This window comes from Lissotriton vulgaris, chromosome 8 (genome assembly GCF_964263255.1).
Source record: "Lissotriton vulgaris chromosome 8, aLisVul1.2, whole genome shotgun sequence".
Taxonomy (NCBI): Eukaryota; Metazoa; Chordata; class Amphibia; order Caudata; family Salamandridae; genus Lissotriton; species Lissotriton vulgaris.
The window spans coordinates 110,480,385-110,503,041 of record NC_141696.1 but is presented as its reverse complement, the minus strand read 5'-3'; the positions used below and the strand labels follow the sequence as shown (position 1 = coordinate 110,503,041).

At 46.5% G+C, this 22,657-nt stretch overlaps 1 protein-coding gene across 2 annotated transcripts in view; it reads right to left on the bottom strand.

The window, feature by feature from the left end:
- Positions 1-22,657, bottom strand: part of INPPL1 (inositol polyphosphate phosphatase like 1) — a 915,229-nt gene that overhangs the window by 56,276 nt on the left and 836,296 nt on the right. For both annotated transcript variants that reach the window (XM_086933779.1, XM_086933780.1), the window contains one exon: positions 11,267-11,416. In XM_086933779.1, the coding sequence (XP_086789905.1) occupies positions 11,267-11,416 (150 nt within the window). The remainder of the gene's footprint in view (positions 1-11,266; positions 11,417-22,657) is intronic.

The following is a 22,657-nucleotide window of genomic DNA, read 5'->3' as shown; positions in this document are numbered from 1 at the left end:
ACAGTCTTTGTCCATTTTAAATTTTACATGGTCAAGATATGCCCAAAATTTTTTATTAAAGAATTTTTTATTGGAATTTCAATATTAGTCATACTTGCTTGCATAAAATCAACATGTGTGTTCACTGACATGTTAGCATCTAAAGATGATTATCCAGCCATATCAGCTGAGCAAGATGGCAGGTGTGGATCATACAAATATATAACAGTACTAGCTTACTTTGCTCAAATGTAATATCGCTGTTCTCAGTGTTTGAGAAAAGACATCACAGAGCCAGCCATTTATATATCCTCCCCTTGCCACACTGCCAGTATATCGAAGTGTGATTACTTATGAGTTCTCAGCTATATCATATGTTGAACATTACAGGCGGCATATATGTAGTGGCCTACCTTTGGGAAGGGAGACCGTGAGAAATCATAATGAAACAAACATAAAACCAATAAACATCACATGAACTGTGTCTCTGGGGGAAAGGGAGATGTGTATAGTCTGGTCTACTATAATATGTGTATATGTGTCACTGTTTGTGGGCATCAGTGACTTGTTTGGTTCATAAGAAGCCCATGTCCAATATATCTAGGTCCTAGGTGGGATTGGTGGATGTCCATGGTGGCCGCCCCATGTGTGGGATGCAGGGATTCTGTTGGGCTTATTGTGCAGGTTATCCTATGTCTGGCCACTAAGTCCCCTAGTCTCCCTTGCCCCTACCCTCTCCCTCCCCTCCATCTGTATTGGGTCCCCTGGGCTATCCACGCTTCAGGATTACCCTGGTCCGAGTTGTGTTGTCCCCTGGGTGTTCCTAGTTTGTCAAACTCTCATTCCATAGTTCGGCCAGCGGGCACCTGCATATTCCCCTGACATCCTCCCTCCTAGGGGCCAGCCTTTCTGCCACTGCCCAGATTAGGACTTCACTCCCCCAAGTCTCCAGTCTCGGCACTCTTTCAGATTTTCATGCCATTGCTATTCTGGGTCGGGCTAGGGCCAAGGCCGAGCTATGCATCTAGAGGCAGCTTTTCATGCTTTGGGCCTGGGGAAGCTTCCAAAGAGGCAGATCTGTAAAGTTCTAGGCAGCGTGCGCCTTAATGTGATCCAAATTTTGCAAAACCGTAGCCCAAAAAGTCTGCGGTACGTGGCATCCCCAATTCATATGGCAGAAGTCTACGTCAGGTACTCGACAGCAAGGACAGCTTTAAGGGTCCCCTCCAAATATTAGTTGTAGTCTGTGTGGGGTGAGGTATATAGCGCAAACTTGACCCGAATCTGGTATCAGAGCGCTTTTCATAGCACCAGTTGCATTACATGAGGATTCAACCGTGTATTACGGGAGACCCTTTTGGGGTGGGCTATCACCCTCTCCCAGTCACTTTGTGTGATGTAATTGCCTAGTGTCATTTCCCAGAGCGTCATTTAGCACTCTGTAGAACCATGTCACCAAGTCCTGTCCCATGCCCATAGAAAGGAGGAGTTGGAGTGCCATACACGGTGAGGGTTCATCCTGACCCTTGTCTCATAGGTCCGTGAATGCCCGCACAAATGCTTCATATGTCAGGAATTGGCCTCTGGGTAGGGCGTGGGTATCAAACAGGTCTCCAGTGGAATGGGAACCCCCTGTAAAAAACACAATCTCCCACTGTCGTGATCGCTGCCTCCATCCACTCTAAAAGTTAGGAAGGAGTGAAAAAGGTAACATGGTCTCTGTGGGGGAGGCCAACCAGTGGTAAAGCTGGTACGTACAAGGCAGCTCTCTGGGTTCGCACAACAACTCGGTGCCAGCACTGCAACGCTACGTGTAACAGTACACTTCACTGTGGGAGGACAATAAAAGCAATAAGTGGGCTAACAGAAGTCCCCGATATGGGGTCACTCCCAAAAGGTCCAAGTCGTGGGTATGAGAGTCATCTAGCCATTTAGTCACTCATTGCAGCTGCGCTGCTAAGTAATATAGTTCAAAATCTGGAGCTCATAATCTCCCAGCATTTGGTCGGTGTCTCAGGACCTCTAGAGAAATTCAAGGCATTTGAGGAAGTTTTCTCGGCACTTCCGGTCTTAAAGGAAGGGGAGGTTTCTAAAGCCCTGTCGACCTTTACGGTAGAACTGGGGAGAACCTTGGACACAATTATTCCAGAAAAAAAGAAACCCAGACTCCTCTTGAGTCGTCGCTCAGCCCAATGGTATACCTCCGAACTAAGGCAGGAAAAATCCGCCTGCAAAAAACTGGAGAGAAGTTGGCGACAAAGTAAATCCCCCCAGTCAAAGACACTTTTCAAATCTTCTCTGACAAATTACCATTGTAATTTAAGGGCAGCGAGATGTGTGTTAATAGCGAACTAAATCGAAAGTGCTACAAATGCCTCTAAAGTACTATTTGATATTGTGAATGACTTTGTATCCCCTGATGTGTGTAAGCAACCTCCCATAGAGTCTCAAACTCTATGTGACTCACTGGCCAGGTTTTTCCGGGAGAAAATTGAAACTATTTATTCCAAGTTTGCACACTCTGCTCCTACTCTACCTAGTGCAGGTAGTCCACCTACATGGACGGACTGCGCCTTGGAAGGTTTCAGACCAATTACCTTGGCTGAAACTCATAAAGCCCTAGAGTTTGCAAAGTCAGGCTCCCCGGCGGATCCCTGCCCCCAAAAGTTATGGCACTCCTGGCCCATACACTGGCTCCCACCATTCTGAAAATGTTTAACTTATCAATCACAGAGGGCGTAATTCCGGCCCCTTGGAAGGAAGCCTTTGTCCACCCTATCTTACAAAAACAGCGGCTAATCCTTTAGAGTTGAGCAATTACCGTTCAGTTGTTGATTAATCAACAACTGAACAGCTATCTTGAATCAAATTGCATTTTGGATGCCTCGCAGTCCGGTATCCGTAAGGGTTTCAGTACGGAAACTGCACTTTTAGCTGTAACTAACTCCCTGCGGATGACAGTGGATGGTGGAGGATCGGCAATCTTGATTCTTCTTGACCTCTCTGCGGCCTTTGATACCATCTCACATGCTAGGCTGGCGGAGAGGTTACGAGCCATCGGTATCCAGGGTCTGGCCCTCAAATGGCTACAGAATTTCTCGACAGATAGATCCCAAACGGTCATCATGGGCCCCTATCAGGGAGAGAAAACTTCACTGGACAAGGGCGTTCCCCAGGGCTCCTGCTTTAGCCCTACCCTTTTTAACATCTATATGGATCTTTGGCTAAGGTAGTGGAAGCTCTGGGGTTCGAAACTATTTCGTATGCCGACGATACCCAGCTGCTGTTTAACATCGGCCCAGACCAGGAGGCGGACAAACTACGTTTCTCCATAGGTATTCTAGAAATTTCTAACTGGATGACCAACAAATCCCTCCAGTTGAATCCTGGGAAGACGGAAGTCATGCTGCTGGGTAAGGCTTCGGCAGCCTGGTCCAAGGAGTGGTGGCCTTCACAACTAGGTCCCCCTCCCACACCTAAAGAGTGTGTTAATAACCTTGGTATTAAGATTAACCATTCTCTGTCTATGCAAGATCATGTAGCCGTTGTCTCTGGGTCATGTTACTACAGGCTAAGACTGCTGAGGAAGATCTTCCCTTTTATTCCGTTAGAACATCGCAGAACCCTGACTCAAGCTATGGTCATCAGCCGTTTGGATTACGGTAACGCCCTTTTAGCAGAAGCCGGGACAACATCCATCAAAAAATTACAGGTGATCCAAAATACGGTGGCCAGGTTGGTTCTGAACATGCCGGCAAGATTGCCTTCGCTGCCTCTGCTGAGAAAGCTGCACTTGCTGCCTATAAAGCGAAGATCCTTCTTCAAAGTCTGTTGTCTGACTTTTAATGTCCTTCAGGGTCCAAAATATTTGCAAAATAAGCTGGTAAAATACATTCCGAGTCGATCACTGAGATCAAGTTCGCAGTCACTATTACATGTACCCCGTATCAGACTCCACAAATCGGGAGGTATGGCCTTTTCCTACCTGGCCCCTAAATACTGGAATAGCCTTCCTGTCTCCTTGCGAGAAATCCCATTGTATCAATTTTTCAGGAAACATCTAAAGGCTATCCTGTACTAAAGGCTCCCTCCTCTCTGTTCTCTTTCCTTGGGTAGGGTCTGAGTAAGCACCGAGATGCCTCAAGGTGATTCGAGCGCTATACAAGAGAGTATAACATAACATAACATTACAATGGCAGGCGCCTTCCCATATTAATTGTCGAGGAGGGTATTGAGTTGTTTGAACCAAGGCGCGTGTACCCTAACAAGCAGGTTCGTGAAATAGTATAATAGTTATGGGAGCATTACCATCTTGGTAATCGACAAACCCGCCATAAGGGAAAGGCAGAGGGAGGGAAGGTTACACATGACCGAAGGGATCGGAGGGCTATTCCTAGGTTGCCTTCACTTAAATCTTCCAGGTCATGGTACACCCATACCCCCAGGTATTTAAAGGTCGTGGGAGACCAAAGAAATTCTGGTAACATATCGAGAGCTTGAGGGGTTCTCAAGGGAATAAACACATCTTAGCTTGGTTAACCTTTAGGCCTGACAGAGTCCCAAGACGCCCTGCGCACTACAGCCGATCCGTCTGCCAAGTATAAATGGAGGTCATCAGCATAGAGCGATATAATATGTTCATGGCTACAATCGCAATACCAGTGCCCCTGCCCTCTGTCCAGAGCAGATCAGCCAAGGACTCTATAGCCAGGGCAAAGAGGAGAGGAGACAGCGGGCATCCTTGCCTGGTCCCCTGAATATGCTGTATGTGGGGGGAAATGTGGATCCAGTCTTCACTCAGGCCATCTGGTCTGTATAATGGAGAGTAACCCATTTAATGCATCTCTCCCCAGCCCCATCCTACTCATGACCTTCAAAAGGAAGTCCAATCGTATAGAGTTAAAGACCTTCCCGAGGTCTACCGACATGATGACAGCCTTCTAGTTAACCTGCACCTCGGAGTGGTAGAGTATATGATATAGTCTCCTGAGACTGAGGGATGTGCTACGGTTTGGGATGAAACCGTTCTGGTCTCTGGACTAAAGTCTGCATGTAGGGGAGGAGTCTACTTCCAATTATTTTGCTGAGAACCTTAAGGTCCATATTTAACATGGACAGTGGGCATAACGCTTTTGGAGGTTCTCCTACTATGTCAGTCTTTAGGAGTGGAATCACTGTGGCACTTAGTGTGGAGTCCGGCAAGTAGCCCAGCCGCAAGGAGTAAGCATACAGTGTTACTAGTTTGGGGGGAAAAAGTGCCCACAAAGACGGAGTAGAACTCTGCTGGGAGCCCATCTGGGCCCGGTTCCTACCTGTGGGCGTACCCTTTAAAGCTGCACGCACTTCCTGAGCCATAATCGTGGCACCCTATGGTTTATTGGGCCTCCAGTGGTAGTGTCGGGGTCAATCTAGTTAGGAACCTATCCTGCACGCCTTCAGTCAGTATCTCTGGGCCACAATAGAGTGCTTCATAGTATTTACGGAACTCCCCAGTGATGTCTCCTGGTGTGTAGACGCGAGTCCCAATGAATTAAGTGAGGTGTGTGATGGGGTACCTTGTAATTCAGGGCGGATGAGCCAAGCCAGGATTCTCCCAGATTATCCTCTTCCACGCTTGCCCTAGTCATGTAGGTATTGTAGTCATGACATCATAGGCATTCAAGGATAGTAGTGTAACTTTCCTTCACATCTGTCAATCAGTTTATGGGCGTCTGGGTCAGTTCCCATGGCAACCCTCTAGGGTGTGATTTAGGGTGGCTAGTTCTCTATGAAATTCCCTAGTAATACCGATTGATTGACTCATACAGTGACCACGGACCTCGACCGTGAATGCTTCCCATTCAATTAAGGAGGATGAGGCAGAGCCCTGATTGTGTTCAAAATAGTGAATAATCAGCAAGTAAAGGGACTTTTTATAGCACGTGTCTTCAAGTGATGTTAGTTGAAGTTGCTATGATGGAATGACTGGTCTGACATTAATGGGCCTAAACCCCAGCAGGAGGGGGCTATGGTCAGAGTGTGCGCCCAAGCTATTCAGTAGAAATGGCATATTGGCTTAACCTCTCAGAGCATAGGATTTTGTCCAGCCGGGTATAGAGTGCATAAACGGATGAGAAGAAGGAGTAGTCATGTGGGACCATGCTGGGCATGCCATAAGTCTGTCAGTCCCCAGTGTTATGTCCAGACTCTAAGGCACGTCGCCAATTTGTGTGCAGGCGCTCGTGACAAAGGGAGCATTCCAGGACCACGTTCATAATAGTTAAAAGCCCTTCCCAGTAACAGGTCTGCGCTCATTGTTTGGCCCAGTGGTGCCAATAGGGAGTGAAAGAATGCCAATTGATACTGGTTAGGAGCACAGATGCACCCCAGTCTGATCACTTTTCCTAGTAACCTAGACCACATTAATACGCATCTGCCGTCTTTGTCAAAGCATGAATATAGGCACTTGAAAGGGGCCCCAGCCCACACCCATATCAATGTTCCTTTCGTATATGCAGAGAATGATGCAGCATATAGTTGGCATCGCCATCTGCGGCGTAAGAGCTCCACCTCTGTAAGATGTGTCTCTTGGAGCATGGCAATTTGCACTCCCTTACGCCGTAGGTAACTGTGTATATTATACATTTTGGTCGCAGATCCCATACCTCGCACATTCCAAGTCATACATTTAAGGTTGTGGATTCTAGTGGCCATGGCAGTGTTGTGGGTAAAGTCGCTGACCATATTCAACCTGGTCGGCCTAAAGACCATTTACCCCATTTACCTGCCTCCCAGAGACAAACAAAAAGAATAACAATGCAATCCTCAAATACACAACTCCCCTTTCCCAGGGCAGAGCAGCAACGGCTGTCTGTCCAAACATACTGCAACCTATAAACAGCAGCATCTGCAGAGTTCTACTGGACTCCTAGATGGTGTCAGGTGATAGGGGCTAGCGAGAACAGTCCAATTTTCTTTAAATCACTTCTTCCCACAGAAGGAAAATCTAGAAGGAGCGGGGCCCTCCATCTCATTCCCTGTTAAATCATTGTGTAGTGTCAGCTTTAGGAAATGGTGTTTAGCTCACATTCGTCCATCCCCCAACCCAGCACTAAAAAAGTATGTGCAGCCTCATTAGCACCAAGGTCTGTGGCCAGGTCCCCACCAGTATCACACATGTCCGTCCTCAAGGGGGAGGCCGGTTACAGCAGTCTCAGCATTTCTCCTCTAATCTCGCTCTTAGTTTAAATCAGGTCCTACACAGATTGTAGGGTAACCACAGAGAGACTCTTGCCATCCACAAGCTAGCTTTCTTGTTATAAGTCTGTGGGCTGACTTCTCAATGGGGGGGATCACTTTCGAATTCTAGCCCTGTCTGCGAGGCAATGACTCCTGCCAACTGTAGCGCCTTGGCTCTTTCCTGCTCTGTTTACGTTTAGTAGGTTTCCACAATGTACTAATGCTCCTGGGCCTTCATGATCATCTTTTGCTTTTGGTCTTGATCTCTCAGGATCTCCGAGGGTGTTCCACCTGGGATGACCTAGTCTTGCAGGTTTCCAGCCAGACCCATACTTCCTGAAGTTCCTCACAGAGGTGCGTAGTTCCATCCAGTATCATTTTCAGCTTGGCCGGGAGCATAAGGAAGTACTGTAAACCCTCCTCTCTCAGCAACCCCTTCACTTCCATTTACGATACCCTTTTAATTAACGCTGCAAGGGTACAGTCTGGAAACAAGGAAACCCATCCATTTTCAACTCAATAGAGGCCCTCTTTCCTGCCTCTTTGCAACAGGATGTTGCAATCCCTAAAGTGGAGGAGTTTAGCCACCACTCAGCGGGGTGGTCAACCCGGAGCAGGCGGTCTGGCTGGGACCATGTGAGTGCGCTTGAGGGCAAAGAAGGGTGCCAGTTAGTTTGGTCTGACAACAGACTTCAACCAGTTCTCTAAATAGGCTACCATATGATCTCCTTCTGTCCCTTCTGTGAGGCCCACCACCCGCACATTACTCCGTCTGCTATGGCGTCTTCGGACATTCTCGCGCGTGCACTTTGTCAGTGTTGCGACCTGTCAGGCCAGGTCGAGATGTGCTGGGCTTATCTCCGCGAGCCCCTATTCTACGTCCTTCATCTTGTCCAATAATTTGTTATGGTCAGCTCGTAGCAATCCCAGCCCCACCGACACTGCGCTGATGTCTTGTTGCAGCATGGCTTTGGTGTCCATTATAGCAGCTAGGATCTTGTCAAACTGTGTTTGCGTAGTGGGTGGCATAGTACCCAGGCTTTCACCTTCTCCCGCTGTCATCCTCAAATTATCAGAGGCGACAACATCTGTGCTCATCTGACAAGCTCTTGGCTTCCCCATATCCCTCCAGTCCATGGAGATTGAGGGCAGCAGGGTCTGGTTAGGGGGGCAGAGGCGGCCAGAATCTCAGCGTACTTCACCCTGGAATAAGGTAGTCTCCCAGTGATCATTGCCAGGCTATTCCACCATTCGTTGCTTGGTGTTCGGCTTATAAACAGGCAGGCCACTGGTGAGTCTTGGTATGCGGTAAAAGCGGACTGTCCTGGCGCCCAGCAGAGCCACTTGGACTGGGTTCGGGCTTAAGGTAGTGTGCTGTGGAAGGCCCGCTTCTGCGTGTTATAGGATTTATTGTTTCTATCTCTAGGAAGCGCACCGGACCACAAGGCAGCTCTGCTGTTTAGCGCCCATTACTCAGCTGGAATTTATCCAAGGCCTACTTCTAAAGGCGCAGCAGTTTGCGGTGTCTCCTCCTATTGTCGGTGCACTTCGGGGTGCCAGTGCCCTCAGGGGGGTATATGTGCTTGGTTGTGTACAGTCTCACTTTTGCAGGCCCCCTCTGCGTTTCACTGCCCCCATGTCCCGCCCCCAGAGACTCAGTGCCAAAACAGCTGCCTTGAGCGGGCGCAGCAAGGGTCTGACCTTCGTGACCAGTACCTCAGCATTGGCTACCTGCATCTTCTCCAGGCCGCCAGGATGACGCTAGCCCCCGAAGGCATGAGGCCAGATGAAAGAGGGATCATGTAGGACAGGGTATGTTCATCTGCATGTTGCCTCGCGCTAGCTCATTAGCCAGCATCATGTGAGCATGTAGCTGTTTTGCGGGAGTCTCTCTGGCAGTTCGCCTTTGCCTAGAAAGCAACCACCAGCTTGTGGGGCCAGGCGCAGTCTCAGGAGGCCTCTTGCTGCAGCCAGGGTTCGAGCTGGCAATTTAGAGGCAGTATGCTGCGCATCCAGAAGTCATCGGTGTTTCAAGGCCAGGCAATTGCTCCCCTACCTCATAACTGAAGCACCTTTCTTGGGTTCATCAGGGGTGCAGGGGAGTGGGGTGCGGGGGGGGGGGGAGAGGCAAAGGGGGAGAAACCCAGATTCGCCTCTGGTGCAAGTTCGGCAGCCAGACACTGTTCCACTCTTAGGGTTGCACTCACTGCATGGCAGGTGTGCTCTGCAGTCCAGTACTGCATGCACGCCTCTCAAGCACCAAATCCTCAGCACCGCCGGAGCCTCCACAGTTTGCCACATGCCACGCGGATCTCCAGGAGCCCAGCTAGTTCACCTCCAGCAGCAGGGTCTCAAGGCAGAGGGACGCCACTGTCTGCTCCCGGAAACTGCCTCAAAGACCCCGCAAGGCAAGGAGTTGACCCACAGAAAACTTTGGGGGTTGGATGGGGCCCATTGTCCTTGATTTGGCAGGATGTTTTCGTGGGTTGGAGCAGAGGGATGCAATTATGTGTTAGCCATCTTTAGCAGTTAAGCCACGCTCCGAAGATATGCCAAAAGGTTAATGCTACTTGTCTACCCACCTATGCTGATGACACAGTATTACTGTCCTGGACACTGAATGGCCTGAAGATCCTTATTGATAAATTCATCAAGTTCATGGATACTTGAATACTAACCCATCTAAAACGTTTTATATTGATTGCGGCCCTAAACGCAGCAAAACTACAGTTTTTAATATTAAGGGAAAAAAGGCTGAGAGGTCAGCCACTTTTAATAGTTGGGTATAATGTTTGATTCCTAAGGGCCATTTTGCATGCATGAGGAATTAGGGTTGAGGTATGTGTCAGATCTTACTGCCATGGCCCACAAGCTGCTCTGGCTGTCTGTATGATTGTACTAAGATACATCACTCAATCGTAAGATCATTCTCGACTGCTTTAGATACAACCATGGTCAGTCTATCCCTTGGTTCAAACATATTAAGTATATTGCTGATTTATTGGGTAGACTGGACTTACATTTTAAGTCCCCAGACGAGCAAACTACATTGGGCAAAAAAAACATTACTATCGAGAATAATTATACCTGACGTAAATATTACAATTGGAGATTTTGTATGATAACATATATATGGACTTTGTCGCACCAATGCTTCTTGTTTCTAATGCTTGTGTGCGTTTAACTCAGATTTTTGCATATTCCTATTTTCGACAACTGTATATTGTAAAAATGTACATCTTTACCATTGCCATGATACGTAAACAATGTATTGCTCTGACGTTGCCTGGGCTTTCATATCTGTCAACAGTAAAAACTGTTGTGAAGAAAAAAAAACATTTAGGGATTTAATCACCACTAACAAAGATGGAAAAGAGCTTTTAAACAATCTGTAGTGGGCTACATCATAATTCTGACCACCGGGGACATTGAACCCTATTTGGTGTGGGTACCTAATCTGTGGGAGAAATCAATTTTAACAATTAGGACAATCGGACACTAATACAGTCATGACCTACCCTTGCGATGAAGTTTCTTTCAAATCGCTTTTACAGTTTAAGTTTATTGCAAATTTTCCAAATATCTTTCACATTGTTTTTTTAGGGCCTGCACTTAAAGAATATACATTTCTTGAATGTAAACTTGCTTTTATTGCTTATGCTACTTATGTAAGGTAATGCGTTAGTATGTTCTGCAGTTGGAAGTTTTCTAAAAGGTGCACTCTCACACTGGAAATCTCTGCTGTCTTAATTTATTGGGTATTATGTTAATTAATTGTCTATCCATGAGTTATCTATTTTATTGCTCTTTTATGAATAATTTTTAAGAATCCAATACAGATTTTGCTGGTGAGGAGAATACCTTCTGCAAAAAGAATCTCTGTGGTGCTGGCAGGAATATTGGCATGTGCAGAACTGTATTCCGGGAACATGACACTTCCAATCGTCAACTTTACATCAGTCATTTAACAGCAAGAACATGGCCCTTTCCCAGTTGCCTAATATTGCTGTACTGGGCCTATTCATGGGTGAGTCTATGCACAGACCTCTGAAATGTAAAATGGACTAACCGGGTCTGAGAGGCTTCCTCCTTGATTGTGGCTGGACAGGTTGCTGGCGGACGACCAACAGATGTGGCATTGGCCTTTTCAGGTTCATCAAACATCTTAGCAAGCTGAGAGGGGGCACTTTCCCCAGGGGCATGCTTTCGACCTGCTGATCTAATGGAGAGAACATGTAATGGTTACCGCTTGGAGAGGTATATCAAGGTGATCAAATCAATAATTGTCATTCATACAAGCTGTGCAGTTTTTCCAGAAGCAAATCCGCAAACTAAGACAGTTCTTCAACTTTGATATACTTAGTAGAATCTCATGCCTTTCCCTATTGCTAGGCTGTGAATCCTCAGTTGTCAGTGGTAATGTAGACTTATCATACACACACAAATAACATTCAGTTGTAAACTATATGCAGTATATTTGCATCTTTTAATTACCCTACTCTGGCCAGTTGAAGTCAACCGACCCAGGGATACAATTCCCCTCAAAGGCTGTACTGCTCAGATTTCTGCGGCTATTCAAGAAATTGCAGAACATCTAGAAGCTTTATATCCTAGGTGCAGGCTGAGTTGCACGTGAATCTATGAAAGATACCCAAGTTGGAGTTACAGGTGAGGAACCTTTTCTTCTTAAACAATGGATGTTCCATAGATTCACATGCTTGAATTAAGATTCCCAAATAAATAGTGACCGTTAGAGTCGAATAGCAGTAATGAGGCTCAACTTCGTGAAAAAGAATGTGAGGCACGGGTTGTGGAGCTGCTATTTCTGATTTTGCATGAATGTTGAGACAATAATGCTTAGTGACGGCCTGGGTAGAGGCCCACAGTGCTACCTTGCATTTGTCTGCAATAGGCATTCTGTCAAAGAGGACAGCTGTCATTGGTATTTCTTTGTGTTGTGTTCGATTTTAGATTCCGATTGAATTTCCCTATTCATGCCCTTATATAGGTACAAATGGCGTTGACCTTATATAGGCATAGAAATCGAGTCCTTATTTAGGCATAGCAAGGTGGTGGCAGCTCCTTGTGTGTTTTGCTGTGAAGAGCTCGTGCAGATTGCGAGGGGATCCTCCTCTGCATGCAGTGAAGCCCAGTGTCAAACGCTTTATTTTTAAAATGCCCTATGTAAAAAACGCACCTTCTTATCTGATGCAATTGATGTACTAATTGTTATTTTAAAAAGATTTTAACTCACTAGCAGTACTGTGATTCTCTGCACCCTTAGCCCCGTTCCACCGCGGCTCCGTGCCGTTTGTGTGGAGGGCAGGGTAGAGCTCCATTGTGCCTCAGGGCCGGCTCCCCGACCAGAACGGAGTTAGCGTTCCAGCTGGGGCGGGGCTTAGACCATAAAAATGGCTACCCGGAAGCGCAGCGGTCGAGTGCAGCGGGAGCGCCGTCACCGCGCCGAAGCCATGCCAAAGAGGTGCCAGTCTGCGCCAGTCCGCGCTGGGACCGCGCTGTGCGCTAGATCCCCTGGCCCCCGCAGAACCCACCATACAACGAAGGTAACCACCTATTCCAGAGCACAGCTTCTGAGTATAGGAAACACAGTAAATTACAAGAGCTGCACTCATTTTGAATTGGATTCTTTTTGTAACCTACTTTCTAACGCCTGTCCGAATTGCGCATTTAAGATTACGTCACCTTACTCACAACAAGTATCCCTCTTGGTCTCTGGAAACGAAGATAAACACATAAACTGCGTACTTATAAATGCACGCTCTCTCATAAAACATAGGGAAGACGTGGTGGAACTCATAGCCAACCAAAATATAGACGTTATTTTTATAACTGAGACCTGGGCAGATCTAGCATCTGGCCCAGATTTCAGTATAGCCACCCCGGATGGCTATCATGTGATTAGACTAGATAGATCATCTGGCAAAAGGGGGGGCGGTCTAGCTATTATACACCGAGCCAATTTAGCTATCAAAACTGAACCACTAGACTATGACTTTGCGGAAGCTTTAGGTTTCACTATTACTATTACTCTATTCCCTTAATTTCTTATTAGAACCAGTAGCTGCCAACTCGGATTACACAATATTGGGAGATTTTAATTTTTATTTAGAAAACCTTGCAGATAAAGACTCATCCACTCTTATCTCGGACTTCTCGGCCGCTGGCTTAGAACAGCGGGTCTCCTCAGCCACTCATCAAGCAGGTCACACCCTGGACGGTTTATTCACTAATAATTCTTATATGACTTACCCTACAGTGTTCCCGCTTATATGGAAGGATCACTCGGCAGTTAAATTTACTATCTTAGTCAGGAATCATAAAAATTCATCTCCTATCATTCGCCTCCAGATTAAATGTCGCGACTGGAAAAACATTGATTCCACCGTTTTATATAATATCCTGGAATCTACGAGACCAGAAGACATATCTGACCCACATGAAGCATCTAATAATTATGGACATTGGTTGAACAATGCCTTTAACCGCTTAGCACCTAATAAAAAAATGCAGCCAAACCGCACTAAACCCTCCGCGTCGTGGTTCTCGGAACCACTAAGGCTCGAGAGACAACGATGCCGAAATTTGTAGAGGCGCTGGCGTAGGAATTACGATAATAATGACAGAGATACATAAAAGAAAGCTTTGTTGAGCTACAAAAAACTCATAATTGCAGAAAAATGTAATTTTTATAGCACACAAATAGAATTAGCTCAAAATTTGAGCAAACAGCTATATCAGGTGGTTAAAAAATTAGCCAATCCACCGGCTCCTGCCACCACAGAGCCATCTCAATTTTTTTGCAATAAGGTAGCGGAATTTTTCAAGGCAAAGGTCAAAGACATTTTTAACAACTTTACTAAAAGAACTATCACTGATTCAGCCCGTTTGGAGATCCCTCTCATGTCACCAAAGCCAACCTTTGAGGTCTTCTCCCCACTATCCCAACTGTCTATGAAAGAGCTTATGAATACTGTTAAGTCAGGATTCACCTTTGGATCCATGTCCTCCACTCATTCTAAACCAGTATCCAATCTGATAGCCCCCGTGCTCACTAACATCTGCAATGCCATGTTTCGGACAGGTGACTACCCCTCAATCTGGAAAAAGGCCACTGTAAAACCTCTTCTAAAAAAATCAACCCTAAATCCATTAGAGCCTAAAAGCTATCGCCCTATTGCCTTGCTCCCTTATCTATCAAAATTTTTTGAAAAGGCAATGAACTTACAGCTGTCGAACTATATTGATCAGAATGAGCTGCTGGATGACACCCAGTTTGGGTTCAGGAAGGGCCACGGGACTGAGACTGCTCTGATAAAGGCAGCAGAGGAGGTCAGGATAATCATGGACCAGGGTGGTGCAGCGGTCTTAATACTCTTGGATTTGTCTGCAGCTTTCGACACGGTCGATCACACTATCTTGATCGATCGTGTCGCTGCAATAGGCATTCAGGGCGAAGCCAGGGTACTCCTGGCATCCTTCTTGGCTGATAGAGAGCAGCCTGTGAAGATGGGGAGTTACTACTGTCCTGATTTCACTCTGCCTTGTGGAGTTCCCCAGGGCTCCTCGCTAAGTCCGACACTTTTTAACATCTATGTGTCGGACTTGGCGAGGGTGATCAAGTCATTTGGTATTGGATTAACCTCATATGCCGATGACACCCAGCTGGTCCTGGCGATCCACAAAAATGGAGGAGCAGTGGCCGCTAACTTCCAGGAGGGTATGAGAGCCATCAGTACCTGGATGGATCAGAATTGTTTAAAGCTAAATTCTGACAAGACTGAGGTTATGGTATTTGGTGAGCTGACCCCATCTTGGTCCCCAGTTTGGTGGCCTTCGGAGCTAGGAACCCCCCCATCACCAGTATCCAAAGTTAGAAATCTGGGAGTTCTATTCGACAATAAGCTAGCTTTTGTCAGCCATGCTAACGCAGTGGTCTCAGCCTCCTTCTTTACCCTAAGAATGGTAAAGAAATTGCTTCCATTTCTTCCCCCAAATGCAGGCAAGACCCTAATGTCCACTTTGGTATTATCTAAGGTGGACTATTGCAATGGCCTACTGTTAAACGCGCAGGAGCAAGTTTTGAACAAATTACAGCTTGTTCAAAATGCTGCCGCAAGGATTCTAACCGGCACACCTAAATATTCATCTATCTCTCCCATCATTCGTCAACTACATTGGTTGCCGGTTAGAAGCCGTACAAAGTTTAAGGCCTTATGTATCACATATAAGGCATTGAACAACATTGGACCAGAATTTTTTAAAAAGGCCATTAGTGTTTACACACCTAGTCGAACATTACGTTCATCTGCAGCCCAACAGCTTCAAATTCCACGCACAAAAAAAGCGACATGGGGAGACAAACGCTTTGTGGTGGCTGCTTCTAAACTGTGGAACCTGCTCCCTCCCCATATCAAACTTAGCCCATCACTACTAACATTCCGAAAGCACCTTAAAACCTGGCTTTTTAATCAGTAGCTTTCAATAGGAACCCCCTGCAATCTGTGAACTCCAGCGCCGAGACACCGGAAGGTATTTGTGCGCTATAGAAATTTTATAAATAAATAAATAAATAAAAATAAATAAATAAATAGCCCATGCTGCCCAAATGCAGGCATGGCTACTTCCATCCGTTCATCTAAGTCACAACGATTTCTTCGAAAACCAGACTCTTAAGCAGTTAGGGACTTCCCCGTGCTTGAATATTAAGAACTCAGTTATTATGCATGAACATCTATTCCTTAGGGGTTCCTTCATGACGTTCATATGCCCAACTTTACGTCAAAGCTGGCATTCCTAAACACCTTCAAGGTATAAATATACCTTCACTTGCTATGGCAAAGCCCGGAGTGGTTCAGTGCAGTTCGACTACCTACTTGCACGACGCAGCTCGCTACAGCAAGTGCCAAAGGAAGCCAACTTTCCAGCTGACGCATTGTTCAGAAGCTGTCCTCCTCTGCCAAAAATCCAGCTCCAGTGTTTCTGACTCCCCTTGAGGGATGTTGGGAGATCGAGTCCGTGAAACAGATACCAACCTCTCTCATTCTAAGGTATGGAGCTGATTTGAATCTAGAGAAATCTTTGGCAATTCTTGGCAAAACTAAACCTATGCTAAAGACAACACTTACTTCTTCCCTCGTACTAGACCTAGGACTTAGGTTTTTTCAGAAGCACCAGTTGAGTATTTTAGCCTGTGTTATTTATGTATGTATTTTTATATGTCATAGCACCAGACAATGCTATTACAGTATTATTTTATATTACTGTTTACGCTGTACACATTATACTTTGCATTCTGTCTAACAATTGTATCAGTTCACCTCTCTTGCATGAGAAAGAAGACTGTTCAATAAACCCCTTTTTATTGCAACGCCCGTCTCTCTGTTTCTCTGCACCTCTGTAGAAACAAAGCCTGCACGATTGACTGAGTGAAATAGTTATCGATTGTTTCTACGACTCTGAAGATATGTTTTATTCTTGGGAAACAAAGTGGTCATGTTTATGTGGTTGTCAGAAACTAATCCCTTCTTGTGTATTCGAGAACGTTTCTACTGACCTCTGAGCTAGCTGGCACACACAATTAAGTTTAGTATACTCGATAGAGACATACTGACCTCAGTCCTATGTCAAATCTATAGTGTATATTATTCCAATGCGCAGAGCCTATTGGGAATATAGGAACTACACTACATCTGATGGAATGAGCACCAATAATGCTTCTGAGTAGCCTGCAAGGTGTCCTGTGGATTAGGGCATTGCATGGTTTGATCCAGTGGACTAACCATTCGAAGACAAGGCACCACCTTTACTGGATTTGCAGACAAGGCACCTTCTGATTTGGCAAAGGACAGCTGATCGAACTCACAGTAGTCTCATCTTGTAAACCTAAATGGATGCACACATATCTCAGCTGGGGAAGTCAACTGTGAAATGTAAATTGATAAATGAATCTTCTCTTTCAGGGGATGACTGTCCGCATGAAATGAGCATTTGTTTAGAAAGTAACTATTCTTTACAAATTGCACGTAAGTTGGTTAGAGTGATAAGGCTCAGATTTGTCCTACTCTTTTGACTGTAGTTCAAGCAAGTACAGTAGCAGTTAGCCACGTAAATATCTGTAGTGAATGTGTTCAAAAGGACTTCTTACAAGAGCATCTAAAACCAAGTTAAGCTCAATCCATGGATAACTTGAGACAGATTAACACACATGGATGAATACTTCAGACATGTGTCTGCCAGGTGTACAACACAAGGTAAGATTTCATGAGGGCAAATGATGAAAAGATCTAAATAATGGTCAGCTCTTCAAAAGAAAAAACATTTCTAATTCAAAGTTAGTTGTGAAACTGCTCTAGCAGTTTCAGAATACTTTGATACAGAATCGGAACGGGAGTGAATCAAATTGTAATTCTGTAGCAGCCAGGTCTAATATGGTTGTGTCATGATGCAGAACTTCACCTTTATTCTTCATGAGATAGAATGGATCAAAGGTAAGTCGATCAGCATGTCCAACAACAGATCATAGAGGTTTACGAACCAGAAGATTTGGCTCAAACTGGCACCTTGATCAATGAAAGGAACAAGTTCCTTTAGAGTGACGTAAGACCTAGTGCCAAACATTTAGAGTGTCCTGTTACAAACTGGTGATTATGTTCTGGTCAGTTTCTTTATGCACTGAAGAATAGTCATATTGTCTGTTCTGATCCAAAACTGCTGATGTGTGATATATTTGTAAATATATTGATACAGCTCTTAAAGTTTATCGCATCTCTCCTGTGACAAACAGGAGTTGCAAGTCATTGTGAAATAATTTGTTGAACAGGAATGAATGTTGATTTCTTCTTGCTTCCTAAAAAATCTTACTTTTGAAAGAGGGTCAGGATGGTGATGATTGCTTGAACCACGAGGAGGACAGTTGATCAATTACTCATCAAGGTAAGGGAAATCCCATCCGAATCTTAAATGACTGGGGCAAGACATTATGTGAAAAGTCTTGGCACTGACCAAAGAGTGTATAATGGTTGCCACTGACAATGAACCAGAGGAAAGTTCGATGCAGAGGGTAAATAGGGGAGGATAAAGTAGCCATCCTCTAAGAGAGGGATGTCAGGAAATCTCCTTTGTTAACGAATATGAACATAAAATGGGAGATCATATTGAGTTCTCCTTTACATGAACATTTGTTTTTGAGCATTCTTAGATCTAGAATAAGGTGCGAAGTTTATTTTCATTCTCCATTCTATTGGGTGGTAACAAGCGAACATACACGATACTTCATAGTATCGGAACGGGCACTGCTTGACAGACTATGCATGATATGCGGAGAGGTTCGTCTTACAATACCTTTGAATATCAATACATAAAGAACCATGGTTCAGAGGAGTTGCTCGCCACATCCCTCTCTCGCATATTAACCCAATGGACCCAGCTATTTACCCCACACTTGTTCATATTTGGTTGGACACCCCGTGCCGCGTACACCGGCTGTTCTTGTGCGGCGCACCAATCCAATTCTTTGAGCCATAGGGAAATTGTAGGGGTGGGGTGGACTCTTCAATCTAGTCACTAAGTCCCGTTTGGCCACTATGGTGGTCGTGCAAAGAAATGCTTTGTCGGCCCTGGAGCCTCCTATGCCTTCCAGTACACCCAGGAGCAGGACCCGGGGAGTGAGTGGAACCTCCTATCCAAGAACGCTACTCAATTCACCAACCACGTCCGCCCAATATTTCGATATGATAGAGCAGGACCAAGTCATGTGATAAAAATCTGCGGTCGCCTCCGCACATCGTGGGCAAATTGGAGCCTGAAGATACCCTGCTCGGTGTAACCTGGATGGGGTGAGATATGCGGAGTGAAGCTAGTAACTTAGGATCAGCCTCAGACTGGCTGAGATAGTGATCACACAAGGGGCCATATGGGTGTCCCGCAAAGCCTCGTCCTCCAGAGGGCCCAACCATAGTTTCCAGTGGATCCGTAAATGATCTAATGTAGTGGGAGAGTTATTGACAGGGGCCTTGTAGATCTGGGACACCCTCCCCTCCCCAGCTCTCCCATAAGGAGTTTGGCCTAAAAAGGGTTGAGTTCAGCAAGAGTGGCACCCCGGGGATGGGCATCGTAATGGCATGTCGAAGCTGTAGGAATTTATAAAACTATGTGGCGCTACGGGTGTACATGCCCTGCAGATCCTGAAAGGTGTGAACTTGACCCCCCTCCCAAACATCACCAATATGGGTGATACCAATTAGATCCCATTTTTGGAACACCTCCAGCGTCGCTACATCTCCTATCCACGTACCCCGCCACAAAGTTGTCTGAAGTGTGAGTTTGACATCCCATCGGAACGCAGCACTGAACGCCAAGCAAGGAGGATTGTCCTAGTCACAGCAGAGATAGTGTGGGGGATTGGCAACCCATAAAGCATTGCTTGCATCTGTGAGAACCCCAGAGGCCCTAATTGGTAGGCCGGATCGGACCATCCCTCAGAGAAACCGTTATTAATCACCAAGACACGTGTTGCCATGTAGTAGACAAAAAGGTTGGTCATTCCTATCCCACAGTCGTACAGAGCTTTTTTTGCAGTGGGTCAGCGCAATTCGTGGTCTTGAGTTGCTCCAAAAGAACAATGTTGTGATTTTGTCCAGGGTGTGAAACCAGGGGCCCGGGAGGTGGAGATCTAGATTCTGCAATACCTAAAGTAATCGAGGGAGTATCATTATCTTGGATAAGGCAATTTCCCCATCTGGTTCAATGGGAGGGCCTGCCATTTCTTAAAGTCATTTTTGGTCATCTTTAGTAATGGGGCATGGTTGAGGGATCAAGTTACCTCCGGGTAGACTGCCACCCAAAATCCCCAGGTAGCGAAAGCTAAGGCATCCGATTGTAATATTCGTTTGCCAATCGGCGCATTCCTGGGAAATGTGTAACGGAACCAGAATTGATTTGGCTGGGTTAAGCCTTAGTCCTGATGCTTCCCCAAAGAGTTCTAGGATAGGAAGACAACAGGGGCCCATATGAGTGGGGTCTGCCATGAACAGAAGAACGTCATCCGCGTATAGGGCAAAACGCTCTTCATGGGAGTTGTTCCAGCGCCAACCCTGGATTTGGGCATCGCATCTAATTAGTCGGGGTAGTGGTTCTATTGCTAGAGCAATAGTAGCGAGGAGAAGGGGCAACCCTGCCTCGTCCTCGATGGATAGGGAATTCTTCCAACAGAACACCATTGATCAGGACCTGGGCCAATGTGTTCGAGAGTAACACTGGTAAAAGCACCCTAAAGTATGGGGCTAAGTTTGCGCGGAGCAGCACGGCTTCTAAGTAGCACCAGTCCACCGTGTCAAAGGCAATCTCGAAGTCTATCCGTAGTAGGACCAGATATGGTGGAAGCAGATGACGGTGAGCCAATGCCACGTGCAGGCATCGCTGGCAATGCCTCGTACTACGGCAGGTCATGAGGTAGCAAGTACGATCTGGAGGCGTGAGGCTAGGATCGTGTCATAAATTTTGACTTAAGTATTAATGAGTGAGATCGGGCGGTATTCCAAGCAAGGAGGGTTCGCTTTAGGTATGACCACGATTGTAGCCACATCAATGTCTCGTGGAAAGCCCCCCTCTTTGCAGCCTCTGCATACAGAGCCTGAAGCTGTGGTGGCAGGATCTCCCTGAACACTGAGTAGTACTCCGCTAGGTAGCCATCAGGGCCTGGAGTTTTAACCATAGCCAGAGCTGAAATGGCCTGGCCTATCTCCTCCTGTGAGATGGGTTGGTCAAGCATCTGAAAGCGGCAGCCGCGGGAGCAGAGCATCCCACAAAAAGTCGTATCCGAGATCTGAGCCAGGTAGCAGCGTGCTGAAGTAAAGACATTTGTAGCAGAGAGCAAATGTCTAGGCTATCGCCTGAGACGCCTGCTGTGTGGTACCTTCCACATTCACGATTTTGGGAATTATCAGATTAGTCGAAGTGAGAGAAGCCAACCAGTATAAGAGCTTACCATTCTTGTCTCCCCCTCCGTAGACAGGGGCTGTGGAGGACCTCCACATCTGTTTGGTCGATTTCAGGGAGATATGACGGATTTCTTCGCATATGTGCTCGAGCTGGCTGGACCCAGTGTCTCCTGCCGCTCTGCCCGTGGCGAGCTCCAGACGGAGTGCGCAGGCTTCTAGATGGGAGAGGTGCTCTTCATGGGCCTGGTGTATCTTTTTGATATTGCCCTGGGCAAAGCCTCTAAGAGTGGCCTTACCGGCCGCCCATAGCGTGCTGGGGGACTTGACCGCCCCTTCATTACGTTGGAAGTATTATCTAAGCTTGTCTTTTAGTGCCTTTTTGCATTCTTTGTGTTGTAGGAACCAGGCGTTAAATCGCCACATATAGTGAAGAACGTCAGTAGCCCCCCCAAGCAAATCAGTAAGGGTGAATAATCAGAAACTCCCCGGGCACATTTTTGGATGTTTGCGACCAGGTGATAGTCAGGTCGGGCATGAACGTTAAGTCGATGCATGAGTGGGTGTGGTGGGCTGCAGAGGTATGGATGTATTGGCAGAGGTGGGGATTCTACGTTTCCCAGACATCGCATAGGCCGAGTTGGGAGGCCCAGTCCAAGAGCAGTTTGGCGCCTGAGCGTTGATGATGGGAAAGGGCACTAGTAGCTTCCCAGACCGGGTTCATGACTGCATTGAAGTCCCCTCCGATCACTGTTAGTCCCGTGGGGAGAGACAACAGCGAAACTGCGAGGTCACGGAGGGAGGGCTCGAGGACTGCAGGGGGTATATAGACAGTGATCAAGTTGAGGGTGCGTCCCCCCACTTTTCAGGTGAGGGCTAAAAAGCATCCCTGTGGTCATGGAACTCTTGAGTGACTATGAAAGGAAAGGAATGGCAGAGAAGGATTGCTAATCCTCGGGACAACCGTGTGAATCCAGCATGGAACACCCTGTCAAACCCCTGGTGGGCTAGGAATGGGGAATGATTACCTAGGAGATGGATTTCCTGCAGCATAAGGGCGATAGAGCTGACTGGTGTTAGAACTTCTGGACCGCTGTGTGCTTCACCCTCTCCAGGAATCCATTGACATTCCAGGAGAGGACACACAGGGGCTCGAGGTCAAAGTGGTGCAACGCCATGGGTGCGATCATTGGAGAGAATGTAATTGCTGATCCGGGGTGCTCGCTGACCTTTTCGTGTTAGGTCGATCGGATGGGAGCAAATGGCTCCTCGCCAGTTCAATGTCAATGTGTGAGTGGTGTAAACATGTTGTGTCTTGTGTCGGGAGCAACGGGGACAAGAACAGAAACATGTAAACAAGCCCTCAAATTGTCCCCCCAACAACTCCCCTCACCGTACTTCTTCCCTTGCAGCATCTGTCACCCTAACAGTAAAAACTGAAACAAGTTCAACCAGTGTGGGTTGAGGATGGAGTGGTGGACCCCTCCATATTGTAGGATTCGGAT